General features: G+C 32.1%; 1 protein-coding gene across 1 annotated transcript; it reads right to left on the reverse strand.

The window, feature by feature from the left end:
* Positions 1-13,452: 13,452 nt before the first annotated feature.
* LOC134691077 (alpha-2C adrenergic receptor-like) lies at positions 13,453-18,528 on the reverse strand. Its single transcript, XM_063551274.1, has 2 exons — positions 18,509-18,528; positions 13,453-15,348 (listed from the first exon to the last, which is right to left on the reverse strand). Exon 2 carries the CDS (start codon positions 15,336-15,338, stop codon positions 13,899-13,901), a length of 1,440 nt encoding a protein of 479 aa, XP_063407344.1. The 5' UTR covers positions 15,339-15,348; positions 18,509-18,528; the 3' UTR covers positions 13,453-13,898.
* Positions 18,529-19,110: the final 582 nt, after the last annotated feature.

Here is a 19,110-nt window from a genome sequence, read left to right on the forward strand (position 1 = left end):
TGCGAAGTTGAAGAACATTTTTATGACTTTCATTTGCATGTGTATGCTTGCTAATCATTGCATGCATATTCATTCACTAAACGAAATGTAACCAGTACATTGTCCCTCATTCACATCTTAACACTGTGGCGCTTCATAGTTGATACTTATTTCATCAGATCCTTCAGTTTAGTACAAAACGTCTCTTGAAACTCCAATTAAATCTGAAGCTGAGTCAGGATGAAATCCTTGTTTAATCATATTTTCGGGAGTGTTCATCATTATGTACAAATCAGATTCTGTTAAATCGATCTTTTTTAAATGTGGCGCTAAGGAAAAAGCCATTGTTAACACGTGAGTGAAATCTATATCAATATCATATCGGGTGATATTAAAAGAAAATTTCATCATGTCGTGTGAAAGTCGGTATGCAAATTTCGATTCATCAGAATAAATATCTACATCCATCATATGTCTATATTCAATTTTTAAGTTATGTTGGTCTCCAAGTCTATGAAAGCATAAACTCCTTAAAAATAAACGTATATGTCAGGGTAAAAGATCACATATGGTAGTCGGTACTGTTTGAATATAGAAACAATATTATGATGAATCAATCGTGATATTTCTTTAAACATCAAACGAGATTTAAATGGGAAGAGAATGTCAAAGGAAAAAAAATATTGTAAATCACCAACATCACGACAGCAATTCATAATTTGTTTGAATTAATGATAATTTCGACTTTTACATACATTATGGAAAACACGTAAATCTAAATTTTTCACAGCCATATCGGTTATTTTCTTTGGTTGTACAACCATGTTGCAAGTAACGTTTTCCCGGAAACAATATTGTTACGGTAATCCAACGTGAATAACTTCATTTGGAACATGTACACTGTATAAAGGTTTTTGTTCTTCCAATTGCACTGGTTTATGTCTATGAAATGACAAAACACGGGTATAATTTTCTTTCTTAGTATTGGTACCTTTATGAATTTGTCTAAATGACATTCCCTTATTCTGCCTTGTCATACTAATGTCGAACATATGATCCTTCTTCCCATTACAACTAATTTCGAAATTATTTTCAAACTTTCCACTCGATCATTTTCAAATGCCATTATTGCTAAAAGTTCTAGTTGCGATTTTGAACCTTTTATAAAGTATTAAAATTGGTAAAGAGATTTACTTTGCAATATTCACTCACATCCACTGCCCAACAGTTCGCATCATTTTACAAAAATTTCCTCCTTCTTATGTGACGTAAATCGTCCCTCAAACATATTATTACTTTCAACAAAATAATAAGAACAATTTTCATCGACAACAAATCAAATTAAACGTCTGAAACATAGGCGAAAACACAGACAAATATTGTTTGGAACCCAAAACGACCGTCTACTTTCTTCCATTGCCCAGAACAAGACTGTCTTTAAGAAATATGAACAAATAAGATTCTCAATACTGTTGTGAGAGTTTAGGATCTTTTTCAGTATGATTTTTAATAAACCCAACACTAAAATCTGTGTTTGATTGAAGATCTTTACAAGTTCCTTCTCAGCAATACAAAACGACAATCTCCATTCGGTATCGTTTGCATGATTTCTACTTCGTCCGACAGGAACAATATAACAACCTTTCTGGACAATTGCGTTAATAATTTCTTCAGATAGCCAACCAAAACATCTTTTACGATAAATCCATTCTTTAGCTATTTGTGGCCAAGATTCACTGTGATCCGATGTCTAATTCATCGCCATATATTGTAACCATTGAGGCTGGTCCGTGTCTCTCTTTATTAAATGCTTCTTTCCATAATTTGTTTGAAAATGAGATAATTCGAGAAATGTGTTACTTGGAAAAGATATATGACTCCCAGCAAGTTCTAATAGGACATACCCAGGTGGCACATTGTCCATTAGCGAATCATATTCGAGATCGCCCATTTTTAGGGAATAACTATCATTCTTTTCAAATGCATTATAATTTATTGTTTCCAGCATATCAGTGTCACTTCCAGACATATCAAGACCTTCTGCTTTACTACCAATCAACTGATAACACACCTTCATTTCCGGTAAAGGTTGAAACACAAAATGATTGTATATAAAACGACGACTTTTGACCATAGCCGAGATTCCTATTTGCAAGCAGAGGTACCTGAAAAATAGTCCCGATTGTCCCTCCAGTTTATCTAATCGTTTCTGCCTTTCACCCGAAAATTTGATTCAGCCGTTTTTGTTATTTCATCTCGAAATTCTAAATTTTCTGTTCTTGTCATTTTTAGAAAACTTAAACAAAATGCTTAACTGTAAATATTAACAAAATTTAGGGATACATATAGAGTATTTAGATATCAGCCTTATCCTTACTAGACAATGTACTATGCAACAAGATATCTTAAAAAAGAAACATGTACGACAGTACTATTGTTTTGGTATAGTCTGTGCCTAATGGTTTTTTTTTCTTAAAATTGTTGGTTGATTAAAAAACTGTTGTCAATAGTTTTATGTATACATTTGGTACTTTTTTTTCTACACTGATTCAGACATGTTTGAGCCAACACCACATTGTTAAGGCCTGATGTTCGTTAGCCAAAAAAATTATTTTTCATGAATATTATTAAGTCTTTCCACTTTTCTGTGGAAAAACTTATTGTTTTTCTTCTGATTATTTTTTTTTTCTTCCGCCAAATTTTGTTCTTGCAAGAAATGTTTGTTTCGCGATATGTCGCTTAGATATTTCTCATATGGTATCGTATAGTTTATGCGCTTTTAAATTTCACCCTGCTAAGGCAAACCATTTTCTTTGTAAGAGTTATCTCCCTATTTACTGTTTATCATGTGTGTGCATCTCCTTTGTAACAAAAAAAGATAGCGACAAAATTCCTTTTACAAATTGTTCGTTACATCCTCAGGAATATTTGGCTATTTTGAATATTTTATAGGAGTTATCTACCCCTACACAATAAATTTGTCGGTATGTGTTTTCAACTCATCAACCGTTAGCCGTATAAGCCTGGGATATTTTTATTTGAGGCCCCTATGTCCTAACTTGGAAAATGAGGTCAAGGTCAAAGGTCAAGGTCAAGTTTTCAATTTAGCTTGCTTTTGCATTTTCTCAGACACTTTGAAAGATACATATAAAAGAACAAGTGCAAAATGTCTGCTTTATTGTAATGAAGATATGCTACATTAAGTGTGATACAATTTAATGGCATCTTATAGGAGTTGGTGCCCCTGAAATGTCTTGATATGAGGTTATTTGATTATAACTTCAACTAAGTTCATTATGAAGGCATTTGACCTTGTACAAAAGATAAGGTGACAAATGACCTTGAAAAATGACTACCGGGAGTGACCTTGAGAAAACCGGAAGTAGTCTGTTTTGCAATTTTTCATATAAAAGTACTCAGAATCCATATATTTTGCTATATAGATACATAAACTTATTACTGAAGACTAAAAATTACTTCCAACAAACCGGAAGTGGCCAATTATCTCCCATTCTACATACAAGCATGTATATAGTATATAGAAACTAAATATTTTTGGAATCAGTGTGAAATAAGCTATCATTTGAGACCAGAAGTGACATTCATTTCACCGGAAGTAGCATATCATCTCCCTTATTTCACTCAAAAAAATTTCATTAAACAATTATTTATCACATCAGTATGAAGAAACTATCTTATCAAAATTTCTTTGATGTGGAAAGACTTTCAATTGTTTTCTGAACAATTGGATTCTAATTATTATTGGGTTGCTGATCACGAGGAAGCTTTTAAACCAAGAGTTCCGAACGGTGAAGTTGAATTAGACTATTAACCGGATTTGTAAAAACATGAGTAACACGACGGGTGCCATATGTGGAGCAGGATCTGCTTATACTCTTGGAGCACCTGAGAAAACCCCAGTTTTTGGTGGGGTTCGTGTTGCTCAGTCTTTTGTTTACTATGTTGTTTCTTGTTCTGCTGTTTGTCTGTTTGTATTTTTCACTCTCCGCCAAGGCTTTGTCAGTTTATTTTCTATTTATGAGTTTGACTGTTCCTCTATTATCTGTCGCCCCTGTTCTATAGAAAAAAAGGTAACAAAAAAAATACCGATTTCACCATTAAAAACATCATGCAGCACCTTTTTGATTTTTGATTTGTAAAAGGAAACTAGATTGCAAAGTTGTTGCACTGTTATATGAAAAATATACTGATAACGTGCAAAGCCACTTGCTTAAAATTACTTCGGTTGTAAGCAGACATAAATTTGATATTGGTATCTATGTTGAGTTTATTTAACATGCATATGGTCTGAGATCACAATTATTTTGTAGTGCCATTCTTTAAGAACATAAATGAAAATTAAAAAAATCCAAACTGCGCTTTCTAAATCAAATTTTTACAGTGTGTTGTACTACATTTGGGACAAATTATATCAAAATTATAGAAAACTTTATCGGCCCAAATTAAAAATATGGACAATTTTATGTTTAGAGTGTCTTGAAATCTTGCTAATTTTTAACCTTTTTCAGCTGGACCAAATCACTACTTTCCTTTAAAAGTCTGGACCAATGTTTTTTTTAAGTGTACCTGATTTAATCAACCTTTTCTACACATATAAAAAGCATTGTGACATTCAAACATATTATTAGACAATAAGTATGTGTATGTGTTCCGGACCATATGAGTATTTGGACCATACACGTATGGTCATGACCATATGGGTATATACTCATATGGTCCGACCATACGCGTATGGTCCGACCGTACGCGTATGGTCGGGGTAATTAACACTCTGTTACAGTTTACTTTGTATACTTCAAAATTTTTCATATCGCATGACCGTTCATAAAAAAGACGCTTTCATCAGAGACATATGATACAAGAGATTGGCAACTTGGCGAAATCCCGTGATTTCACACGGTCAGATTTAAATCTCGCGAGATTTCTGTAGGTAAATAGAGGCTTTATCAAAGTATTAAAAGTACTCGAAGAAATGGTGAAGTTGAAGCATAAATAAACTGTTTCAGTGTTAAATTTAACATAATTAATTGAATAATTTGAGTTCATACGTAATTATTTATTTCAATGACATTTTAATTTTGATTATTTGTATTATTGAAAAAGAGACGTTATTTGATATTCATTGTATTAAAAATATGATATTAAATAATTTACAATAAATAAATTGTATGTCTTGTATCAGAGTTAATTTAATTTGATAGTTTCATAATGGGTTTCTTTTAAATATACACCTGTTTTGGAGACATAATGTCACAGTGTGACATGTATATTCGGCTTTGATTATCCGATGGTCAGGCAAATCACAACCTGCTAAAATTTGTTTTATTTGACACCTGGTACACATGAAGGTGTTACACCACAGGTGTCCACACTCTTTCCGAAAATACTATTTACAAAATATAGAATTAATTAATATTTAGAAAAAAAACTTAATTTGTTTGATAAATTTATCGTTCATCATGATCGACTTTGTCTTAATATATGATTATTTGTATAGATCATTAAAAAATGATTACTTTCTGGGTTCATTATTAATTTGGCTTGTATTGATTTTTTTTTTATGATTGTCGGTAAATTGTTTTCTAAGTGTGTTTTTCGAATTTATATTATGAGCTTGCACTGAGTTGCTTTTTATGATTGTCGGTAAATTTATGCTTTCTCCTTTTCACGGATTGTGTATTTAGTTAGGACTTACATTTAATGATCATTTAATATATATAGAAAATGATTCACTTTTTACCTCAAATATAAAGGGATTAAACCATATTGTAAGCGTGAGGAACTGCTAAATATACAATGAAATCACAACAGCAGCAGGTATTGCTGCCATTTCATGTAAAAAATTTAGTAAGAAGAAAACCTTTTTTTTTTTTTAAACTTTATACAAACTGCACGGAAATGTGTCTACCTTTGTTGTTGGTCAGGCTGCTTTAGTTGATGGTTGATTGACGTCCAGTGGCAAATATTTCATTATTTTTTTACATATTGATGTGCGAGTGTATGACATTTCTTTTCTGTACAGTATATGCAATATAATATTTAACTCTTCACAAGAAACCAAATGATACAGACATTAACAACTTCCGGTAACCAAAAGGCTCTTAGCAATGAGTAAAATTCATACTGCACTGTCAACTTTACAAGGTCTATTTAAGAAAAAGGTTTAACAAATCAAACAAGAAAACTTATGGCCCGATTTATGAACAAAATAATAACAATAAAATCTAAATATGATATATACAGCAACAAACCAGGGAATTACAGGCTCCTTACTTTGGAAAGGCACATACATAATAAAAGCATGATAATAGATTTCACCATTATCAAAAAGCCGTACAATTTAATGTTCTTCTTTGTTGTTTTTTGTTATGTTTTCCCCACAGTGAGCATATCTATAAAACATATAAACCAATTAATTTGGTGTGGCTTTTATATAAACCAAATTACATAGATGTTAAAAAAAACACCGACATACTTCTCAGTATTCTAAAATGAAAAGGACCAGTCAGACTGAGAATCAGAACATGTACATGTATTTATGTATAAAATATATCTAGAATATCACTACACGTGATTCCATCCTTTTTCAATAATTAACCAAAATTTAAGAGAACAAAAATAATTCCAGGTATAAATAATATTTTTATTTTCAAACATTTATTCATAATGTTACTGTCAATGATAACTGAGAGTTTTATGCTCATTTCCCTGCAACTGATCTGGTACTGTTCAACTATGCAAATTTCGGATCTGTACAGCTAAGGATATATGTATCACCGATGGTAACTTGTAATAAATTGCATACATTGAAAGAGAGATGACAAGAGTCTTCATGTTCATTGTGTAATCATGACTGCAAATATCTCAATTTCTTGTGCAATCAGTTGCTATGTGCCTTTCAGTAGTGCTAGAAAAAGAAACAGCATGACAATCAAATTCAAGTGTACATATTTTTCATTCTCAAATTGCTGTTCTTTTTCTGCATTAGTGTGGTCTGAGTGTTCATCTAACAAGAATTCTTCTTTGTCTTCTTCTGATGTTATAGAAATTTCCTAAGAACGTACAAACTCGACGAGAGATGTGTCATAGTTGGATGATTCTTCCATCTTCAGTGTGGATTGAAACTATAACAGATATCTCCTCCATAATGGTACCAACAGCTGTTCATGGTCGAAGATTACTCTCTTTTTAACTCCTTTTGATAATTTCCACATCTTTTCCTCTGTGGCATTCTAAAATAAAAATAATAGAGTTGAAATGATTATTTGTCTTACTTGTAAACTTTGTATGTCATACAACATTCTGCAGGTTTTTATTATGCTATATCTATTTTAAATTTCATTTTGTCATGTGTAGACCTTTCTAGCTTGCTTTTAGGTACAAATATTTGATATGATGGTCAATTGTTAAACATGGTACAGTGAAAAAACAATGTAAGTTGCTGACATCAACTTTATTTAGTCTCTGCTTCTATATATTTTGTAGGTCTCGTGAGGGTCTAGAAGGGGTTTACATTTAAGGATAACGGACTGAAAGTCACAGGACATAAAGTCACAAAATTAGTAGTACAAAAAGTCACCAGACAAAAAAAATCACAAATGATATTTTGACAATTGTTTGTATATATAATAGAAATATCTTTAAATATTTACTTTTTGATACATATACATTGTATTCATATTAAAGTTTAAGGAATGTGTCATTATATTTGAAAAATGATTTTTTAACAATTATTTTATCATCTTTGATATGTTTTTGATAAATTTTGTTTACAAAGTTTGTTTTTATACAATAGTTCAAGATTAGAAATAAGTGTTTTTTGTTCAAGGAAAAAAATCAGAAAAAATGAATTGTGATTTTTGTCCTGTGACTTTCTGACAATGTCCTTCATTCATACAAAAGAGTATCGGAATAACTGCATGCATCGAAATCAGAGAAGTAAGGACAAGAGGAAATATCTTATCAAAATATCAAGACTGGAGAATGATGGGGTGCTAAAATAAATAAAGAATAGAGAATGATGGGGAAAATTTACAAAGATAAGAGAAATAAATTTGGAATTTGTACATGTCCATGGTATTCCGGTAATACAAATATATGCCACGCTGATCTTATTTTAACAAGATAACATATTGGAATTAATACAGGCTCATTAAAATGCATATTTATTCTATAATTTCTAAGTTTTATGAAAAAGGGTAGGTCTCGCATAGCCGGATTTGGGTATCATTATGGGAAAACAAAAATCACCTTTGATGGTATTTTATGAAAACACTATTTGATCAAAATATACGAAAATAGTATCATTTTATCGGGATAACAATCGGGAATAGAATAACGCTATAAAATTGCATATATAATCGTAAATTTCTAAGTTTTATGAAAAAAATGGTGGGCCACACCGGTTCTAAAGCAATAAAGAGGGGAAGCTGAATGGCCCGAATTTAAATAGGTCTGCATTGAAATAATATCATCATTTCAGCACATTAAAGTATAAACAAATTGGTAAAACTAGATAGATGCATCTTTTGAATATACTTACATGCTTCAGCTGTGGAAACAATCGACATAAACGAGAAAACTAATCTTTAAGCGTATCGACTCTCTTAACAACAATGGCGGAATTTTCTCATCTTCATCCCAGGTAACAACATAATCCCAATCACGTCCCGTCTCACGAGATTTCATTTATCGTTTACTTGGATTCTACTAGAGTTGCGAATCTCTTGTATTATATGTCTCTGCTATCATATAGGTAATTTTATTATTATATTATAATAATAAGATTAGCTCAATAAAAATTAGAAGTTTCACATAGTTAATTTTACTTACTTGTCAAAACTATAATAAACACATTTATACCGATGGTCACTACCGATGGTCATTAACAATTTGTTATTACGAGTGAATTTCAATATGTCGACTTAAACAAATAAATTCCAAAAGTTTCTTAAGAACTGTTACACAAGAAGTCACTGGAAAGTAACATAGTTTATTTAAGATGTCTTGTCAATATGGTGTATTACAGTCATTTTACGATATTTGAGATCTAGAGCTTCTTAAAAACACCGTAGACATATCGGAATGACCCAAGACCTCGGTATCACTGTACGCAGCTGCAAAAAGGCTAGCTTTTCACTCGCAAACAAAAGGTGCACACGAAAAGGATCGTGCATAACCAAGACTTGCAAATGCAAAAAGCTATGATACCGTGTGGAAGTAAATGTCACCCAAGCCTACATGCAAGAATGTAATTAGCGAGGAAAACTAATTATGGCATTAATATTTAATCTTTACGTAGTCTTTGAATTATAAAATTAATACTTTGTCATGTAACAATCATTGTTTTTTAGATAAAGTTTTTGTATGATTGAAACGTTTATAATGTAACTTGAAAAAATACCTATATGGTCCAAATACTCATATGGTCCGGCCCGTTTATAACCAAACGAGTATTATACTCATATGGTCCGACCATACGCGTACGGTCGGACCATACGCGTATGGTTGGACCATATGAGTATACGCATATGGCCATGACCATACGCGTTTGGTCCAAATACTCATATGGTCCGGAACATATGTAAAATACACTTTTACAGATACTGTTGAGTTTGACTTGAATATCGATATAGATTTAAAATTCTAAAAAGCAAATCAACAGACCATGTTCATATACCGGCTCTGACTGGTCTTATTGAGCTTATTGAGCTTATCGTCCGTCGTCAATAATTTTTATGACAACAAAATAATCCAAACGTGGTCATGATAAAATTTTAAGGTGTCTAATTTTTAAATGTATCCAATGACACCCACATGCAAATGCAGACATAGCTAAAAAATATATTAGTGCTGCCTATCAACTTGAAAACGTTATAACTAGAAAAAAAATAACGGATTCAGAAGTGTTTCAAATGGGATTCAACTTATGTCTATTTACGTCAAAACTGTCAGACCACTTCTTTTATGATTTATTGCCATAAAATGACGAATGTTAACATTTATTTTTATGTTTGCATATCATTTTGAAGATATGGAAAACTATTATAGACGGAAACTTCAAATTGCAAAGTTAAGCAAGATCTACAAATAAATCAACATAGCCAAAACATCAGAACATCTTATTCCAGTTCTGGCTCTTTAATGACGATAATACCAAGATTTTGATTTTATGCAGAGCATCTTTAAAACTTAGTAATATAGACACAATTTAGATAAAGGCATTAGTACTACTGTAGTATACTGCTGTTTAAAAAATCAAATCTGGGTTACAAACTAGAACTAAAGGGAAACAAATCTACTATAGGAGCAAAGAACGGAACATCAGAAACACGAATTTACAAAAAACAAAACAAAACTAACGCAAAAATACATAGCAAATACTAGTACTTTTTTTGATAATAAAACGGGTATACGTATTTTTTTTATCCAGCATTCATGTGTTTTCATACGAATTCTTATTTGTTATTCTGACCGGATATTGTTTTTTACTTGTGAATTTTTTTTTATGTTCTATTCGTATGTAAAAGTAAAGATAAGTAATCACCCAGTTCATTTGTATGATTTAAGTTTTAAGCAACTATGTGCCCAGGATTTATTGTGTAATACAGTTTGATTCGGTAGAAAGGCCGGCCTACTAAGTCTCAAAATTACTAACACAATTCTATATTTATAATATTCTTGTAATTGTTATAAATACATCAAATGACATAATTAGAGACCTAATCCTAATTTAAATCCAATTGTTTAAAGAAAAAAACAAGGAGTCCGAATATCTTACTCAAATTGCTAGACCTCACCAAAGTACATCCTTGAGCTGTTCTTCTGTCCAAAATTGATTTTAGTTTATACCTTGTAATTCTGTGGATTAACATGTAGAAATGTACTTTTATATTATTTTATATTTTTCTATGTCTAGGGTAATCTTGCATTTATTTGAACTGTTTTCCCTGTATGTAATGATGTAATTTTAGCAGTATATTTAACATTGCCATACATTGGGAGGTTTGGCTAGCACCACCATAATTTTCTGAAAATATTCTGTACCAAGACACGAATGTGGCAGTTGTTATAAAATAGTTCGTTTCTATGTATGTTACATTGTCGTTTGTATTTGTTGCACTTCATTGTTATGTTGATCCGTTGTTTTCCTGTTTATGTGTATCCCTCGGTTTAAGTTTGTAACCCGGATTTGTTTTCTTTCAATCGATTTTTGACTTGTGAACAGCGGTATACAATTGTTGCCTTTATTAAACACGTCAAAAACCATCAAGACAATATATAGAAATAAACTTTGTCGAAGTCTTTAGTTGACTCTATATAGGTATTATTACATTCCATTCGGTTACCCTTTTTAGGGTTTTATGCAAAAAAGTAAAGAACAATTGTTCAAAATTGCAGTTTCACACGGGAACGTTATGAGTTTATATATAATAGTTCGTTTCTATGCATGTTACATTGTCGTTTGTATTTGTTGCACTTCAGTGTTGTATTGTTCTGTTGTTTTACCTCTTATAGTTGAAGTGGTTACCTCGGTTTTGGTTTCTAACTCCGGAGTTGCTTTCTCTCAATCCTTAATTGATTTTAGTAATTCTTGGTTATTCTGTGGTTAACATATAGAAATGTACTATTATAATATTTATTTATGTATTTCTCTGTCTTTGGTGTTCTTGTATTTATTTGTACTATATTCCCGTCGTGTAATGTTGTCCTGTTTGCGGTACCGTATATTTAACTTTGCCATAAAGCGCGAGATTTGAATGCTTCAAAACCATGTTCAACCCACCATTTTTTTTTTAAATATCACTTACCAAGTCAGGAATATGGCAGTTGTTATCTTATAGTTCATGTCTATGTATGTTGCATCGTCGTTTGTTTTTGTTGCATTTCAGTGTTCTATTGTTTTGTTGTTTTTCCTCTTATAGTTGATGTGTTTCCCTCGGTTTTAGTTTGTAACCCGAATTTGTTTTCTTTCAATCGATTTATGACTTTTTAACAGTTGTATACTATTGTTGCCTTTATTAATTACTTTAAACACCATCAAGACAAGATCTCGAATTGAGTCTCTATGTCGAAATCTTTAGTCGAATCTATATATTAGGTATTATTGCTCTCATAAGACCATTCGCTTACCCTTGTTAGTGTTTTATGCAAAACAAGATTTCAGTTTCACACGGGAACAGGAACGTTATGAACACTTATAGTGAATCATCCGGTCGTTATCTTTTTGTTGTTGCATTGGACATTGTCCTGGTTTGCTTAAACTGTGTATGACTTCCAAACAATACACATGTTACAAATGTACTTGACAATTGTTATATATACAAGTCTGGGAAAATATAGTATGTTTATGTAACGTTGATATTAGCTTTGAACTTGCTTTCAGCAAGAAACTGTTTCAGCATCTAAAGGAAAATGGGTAATTTTATTGTTCGTACCCTAAATGATAATAACGTCACGTTTTTGTTTAGAACGTTCTTAAGCAATCATCAAGTAAATGATGTACTTTTTTTCAAAATATTACCCAAAATTCATTTGATTCTGAAACTGTGAATTGCGAGTACTCTTAGATTGTTACCTTGTGGTTTTTGGTTTAAGTTTAATTTAAAACATATTATATTTTAAAAAGTGGCATAAGAGATAGCATGGAGATTGGACACAAAATACTAGTTTAACAACTTTATTGAAATCACGTGGTTTTTTTCTATGTGCTCCTATCTGATGACGCAAGCCTTTTTCAAAGAGGACGCAAAAAACATCAAATGATTAACACAAACTCCCTTATCCAGGTTATATCAAGTGCGACACGTGGGCTCGTTGATACAGGTAGATAATGTCCTGTCGGATGTGTTGCTTTTATGGCAAATAATATACAAGTTAAATTCAAGTCAACAATGTGTTCCTGTGCTGTTATACCACTGTTCCTTGCTATTGGGTGGTTTAAAGTATCATAAAGATTTAAAAGCTCGACACATTTTGTATATACCTGTTTCCGTGAGGAGCATGTAACTCTATGGTTGTCTTTGGTTTTTGTCTGTCACTTGTTTTTTTTTAATTATAAATTAGTTTTTTTTTCTCTTTTAAATTATTTCAGATTTTGTCATGTCGATGCGTTTTGTAATGAGCTGATTTAAATTGTTTAAGCCTGGAATTACATAATCTAATTATAAATACAAAAGTGTACTTTGCATTATATATTTAAATAGAAGAGATTACACTAAATTTTGTCTTTTTATGGTTATTTTAATGAATAATCATCGATACCTAACCTATTCTAACTGGTGTTTTTTTAAAGTTGGTCATTGATTCAAATTAAAGACGTCGGTACTTTTTGGTTTTTAATATATCCATGCCCCGTTATTTGTTGTTTTCTGTTTTGAATATTCGCTCTGAACGAAATAATCGTTTTTTGAATGAAATTGTTTATCTATCCAATTATTATAAACATATTGATATATCTGCATATTTATTACAAAACTAGTATACATGTAAGTAATGCATAATTTAACAGACTCTCATCAGTACAAAAGCTTTGATACATTCGTGTAGGTCATTCATAACAAATGTTCCATTCTTTAGAAATGAGAGACTAAGAATTGTAAGACTTGACAAACATTTGTTTAAAGAGTATTTGTGCGTAATGCCAGAGGCATATCATCTGCATAATATTGCTCTAAATCCAATGTATATGTGTGTTGACATGTGTAATTCGTCATCAGATATTGTATAGGCAATAAGTCACCTTTTTAAATATTTGTCCGAGCTGTGCTGAGATTAAGAATGCTATAGTCAAGATTGATAACGCTTCATATATATGCGAATACAATTTAGGCTTATTCGTCAATTGTTCTTTTGCTTCACTCGAGAAGAAGACATTCGAATTCAAGAAAATATTAAGTTCATGAATGAATCATTCGGAAAATAGAGTAATGTTTTAGCTTTTTACAGAACACTTTCTTAAATTCCCGCCGAAATATTTTACTACAAAATCCGTAAACGAATGGATTAACACCACTGCTGATAAAATGTGATAGTATACCGATATTATATGCAACTTGAGCATGTGAGTTAAGCGAAGACAGAAACTCCGGAAGAAAACTTTTGCAAATAAGCAGCACAATATATGGAAGAAAACTGAGAATTTGTACAATCGTTATCACAAACATAGCTATTGTTATTCGACGTCTGCGCACCATATTACTGTTAGATCGTCTCGAACCATTACTTGACATACTTATTGAACCCAGGAACGAGGATTTCCTATTGAAGCTTTTACTTCGACCTTCCTGTGTATTTTTTCTTGGTCGCATGACCTCTGTGTCTCCTTGTTCGTTATTGTTCACAGTAACAGGATAATTTTGTTTTCTACCCATGTAATCTATGGAATTACTTCTCGAAATATCGGTCGAAAAATCGCATGAATCGCTTTCATCTACATTTGACCTGTGTCGCCTTCTGTCTAAAGTATTCCTTCTTGGGTTTCCATTTTCTTCTGATTGCTTAAAAGAAAGCATGTACGTTCCATTTGTAGATTCTTCCGTTGACTTATTTGCTGTGTCAAAGTTCAAAGTATTTTGAAAACTAGCAGCGGTTAAGTCAGCACTTTCAGATGCGGACTGTCTCTTTGCAGTCGACATGGCTGATGACGTCAAATTCGGGAGTCGTAAAATTCTTAACCAAATCAAAGTGTAAAACAAAACAAGCGATATCGATATGCCGAAAAACAGAACAAATATAATCCCATAGTAAACAAGCGGATACGTATCACCATAATCATTAATTGTTGAGCATTGTGTTTCTGCAATCACTTGTTTATCGGTGTCCCGACTTCTCATGCCAAATAAAATAAATGCTGGCCATGAAAATAGCAATGCCAAAAATACGGAAACTAAGCATAAACGACGTGCCTGTGACGGTTGTATTCGCGTGCGTGTGTGCTTGCATATACTGATATACCTATCAACAGCAATTATGACAAGCATTCCTCCGGCAGCTAAAGACGTAATCGCACGTGTACCTCTCTGTAGTTTGCAAAGAATGTCATTTTCAATCAAGAGAGGTTGTCGTAGCATAACTAATTCCATCGGCATACAAATGCAGCACGTGAGCAAATCAAAAGTTGCAAGAAAACCAATGAAGTATTTGATTTTTCTTTCTTTCCATTTCCGGTAACAGATGTAGCAGACGAGAGAATTGCCAATCACACCGGAAGTCATGAGAACGGAAATATATGCAACAACCGGAGTCAGAAGACTTGCCACTTCTTCCTCCCTATTAATCCAGTTAAAACCAGTTTTGTTGGTTGTTTCATTGTCACTGCTGGAATTCATTGTATCCATTTGAATAAATCTGAAATAAGGCAAAAGAGATCTAAATGTTAATTCAACGTTGATAAAGAATTAAAATGTTGCAGTTAATCACGTATTCTTCAATATTAGAGTTCCAACGTGTTAGTTTTAAATGTTTAAGTGTTTATAACTCTTGTAATAAGTACTTCAAATCTATTGTGTTTCCGCTACTCTTATGTATACAATACGCATATCACACCAGTTTCGAGTGTCCGCCATTGACAATTTAAGAGGATATGAAACGCTTTCACAAAATTAAATATTTGACTTCATACACTAAGTTATTTTTTTTGCAGACGACCTCATTTTATCAAACTGCATAGAATCAAGGTCAGTCGTAATCAAAACCAGGAAGAAACTTGATATGAATCTCAATCAAAAAATGAAAACCATTCAAATTGACAATTAATTACAATAATTTGTATTGCAAAAATTATAATTTTAAATCCCACCTTCATTTTTAAAAGGATACTATTCAAAATAAAAGTAAGTGTAACAAACGATAACTTAGTACGATAAAGCAATGTCTTACCTACAACGCAGCCATAGTCATACCCTGAAAGCGGAAGTAATAGCAATGTTCCTTTCTGTCATAAGACGATCGATCACGGGTCAAGGATTTGGCACTAGACTTACAAGAAAATTTACGACCTCGTATAAAGTAGTTTTTTTGTACTTGACATGTTTTAAACAAGTGTTTATCGATCATATGTTTCAGTCATATATCGATCATAACTATATAAAGACGACGGTTTTATTTTGAAATATTTTCTAACAAAAAAAAGCCGACAAAAATGAATTTGTAGTCTGATTGATGATAAACCAATAAAGTAAACAAATACGACATGCAACCAAAGACAACTGAAAATAGCCCTTGCATTGGGACAGCTAGGAGAATATGGAATATTGTGCTAGAATATGTTTTCGAGAGCTATATTATTTCATAATCTCCACTAACCTGGGACAACGGCGGAACAGCTCAAGAGCAAACAGTCATTGTCTCAAATTTTTAAGTCATCAGTACAAAAAAATAATGAATTAGACAAACACTTTGGTTTTTTTTTCAGTTGTTTATAGTTATTTTGTTCGTCTTTGCTTTGTATAGTTCTTATGGAAAGGGCCCGACTTATAAACTGACAAATTGCCATATTATTTCAAGTCGATATGTGCATGTGCCTCCGTTTGAATCCACACTGAAATTGAAACACATTTTCATCCAATGGGATAACTGTACTCCAAATGCTGAGGAATGATAACTGAATTATTGTGATATTTGTCATGTTATTAGATGGATTAGTTTTGGTTTCACTTTGCAATTTCCCAACCAAAATGCAGATTTACTATTTTGTTTCAAATTTAGAATGTATAATAGGATCATTATCTTAATTTGAAATTTGTCCGATATGTTCTTTATGCATGCATATAATCAGAAATCTACATAATCTACAACGGTTGGTTAACTTTATAAGAACAGAACATATTGGTTTGATTTTATATTAAATACAAAATACTCTCAGGTTTTCATGTTGCACTCAGTATACGTCAAATATTTTTTAATACGTATTCGAGTTAAATAATGAACTCAGATCAAATTTATTCGTTCATTGTGTTAATTTACGTTTTTTGATTGAGTTAAGCTTGACAATTGATATTTTATCGTGTGTTTTTCTATGTGATGATGTTATGCTATTGTTTCAGAAAAAGGGAGAAGGTTTGGTACCATTAAAACGTTTAATCCCACTGCAAGTGTTTGCACCTGTCCTAAGTCAGGAATTTGATGTACAGTAGTTGTCGTTTGTTTATGAAATTTATACGTGTTTCTCGTTTGTCGTTCAATTTTTTATATAGATTAGACCGTTGGTTTTCCCGTTTGAATGGTTTTACACAAGTAATTTTGGGGCCCTTTATAGCTGTTGTTCGGTGTGAGCCAAGGCTCCGTGTTGAAGGCCGTACATTGACCTACATGTATACTGGTTTACCTTTATAAACTGTTATTTGGATGGAGAGTTGTCTCATTAGCACTCACACCACATCTTCCTACATCTGATTAAAAATATGTTTATTTGTTGTGGTTGTAGTTGTTGATGATGTTATTTAAAAATATTCAAGTGATAAAACAAATTTGCAGACGTCAAACAAAATTGCATGATGAAATAGATAAAGCACTTGAAACAATTGAACTCCATTTCCGTATGAATATTTTTCTAGTTCTAGAAATTAAACCCTGAAAGTGCAAAACGTTTGAAATACTATCATGTGGATGATGTGTGTGTATTTATATATGCAGTGCAACACGTTTAAAAAATGCCAATGCAGAGCAAGTGCGTATATTCATTTATATGTTGCTTCTTATTGAAATTAAAAAGATCACTTTATAATGTTTATCCTTTTAAGGTTGTTCGGGTATCCATCTTGGATTTTGAATTAGTAGATGATAACAGTTTGTCTAGATCTTTAATGAGAAAATTTTGAGATAAATATGTAATTCATGTAAGGCTTTTGATGTAAGTATGTTTTTTTTGTGTTTTATCATATATATATGCCTGTAATTTCTATTTAAAAAAAACACCATATTTTTGTTTGATTGACTTTCTTTCAACTTTCCAAATAAAGGGAGATAACTTAGATAAAGTAATTTTATAATAGAAAGTGTTATGACTTTACTTATTTCAATATGTAGCAAGAAAACAAGTTCGGTGACCCCATTTGTTCTTTTTTCTACTTTGAGAGCGTGTTTTGTCTTAAAATCCTATCATGTAGTTTCAAATCGAGCATAAAAAGGGTTCATCTTCTAGTAAATTAATTTTGTTAATTATAAAATATTCTTGGAGTAACATTTTGGCGATCACTGCTATAAATAATAGGCTCTATGCTTCTTAGAGCAACGTTTTGGTACTCACTTCTCCACTGATGGGCACCAATACCCATTCATATCTCAATCTCAAATGACAAGGCTCCAAACTCCGCCGATATGGATTTGAGCTAAATAAGCTGTGCAGCCTACGTTGTCACCCCAAAATTAATACTATCACCGCGCAAAGTGCTCTTTGTTATCGATTACTTATACTGGACCTTTTAGTACGAATCAATTGAAGTTAGTATACAGTTATTTTTGTTCATACAATATCGGAAAATAAGAAGATTATTAATAAATTTCTTACCGTTTGATGTATCGGATACAATTCACTTTTGTGGTAAAAAAATTGGAATTTTTTTAAAAGTAGTCTGTGTATAGATCGCTGATGTCAGATTCAGTCTTTTATCAAATACCATTCGAAAATCGATCACAATACTTTCATTTGATGGTAAAGAAACACAATTGGGAATTTAAGAGTGTGGGCATAACTTGTTGTCACTAAGCGGATCTCTCTTCGTTACTATTTCCTTGTTTTAATGATAGTGGTTAATATTTGTTTATGCTGCATATCACTACGCATCACACACTTATGCATTTTACTTAATTGGCGGGAAAACGCCTTTATTTTTACATAATTATCTATTTAAGGACTCAAATTTTGAATCTTCGTTGGTTTTTTTTAACATTGTAGCATTACTATTGTTATGTATCTTGTTTAGTATTTGATGTCTCTGGTTTTGGAAATTCTTGCATATTAGTTTGCATTCCAGGGGCGGATCCAGCCATTTAAAAAAGGGGGGTTCCTAACCCAGGACAAAAAAAGGGGGGGGGGGGTCCAACTACATGTCCCCATTCAAATGCATTGATCGTCCAAAAAAAGGGGGGTTCCAACCCCCGGAACCCCCC

The sequence above is a fragment of the Mytilus trossulus genome, chromosome 11 (assembly GCF_036588685.1).
Source record: "Mytilus trossulus isolate FHL-02 chromosome 11, PNRI_Mtr1.1.1.hap1, whole genome shotgun sequence".
Taxonomy (NCBI): domain Eukaryota; kingdom Metazoa; phylum Mollusca; class Bivalvia; order Mytilida; family Mytilidae; genus Mytilus; species Mytilus trossulus.

Coding starts and splice junctions, on each gene's coding strand:
- LOC134691077 (XM_063551274.1), bottom strand. CDS start 15,338: ATGGATACAATGAATTCCAGCAGTGACAATGAAACAACCAACAAAACT.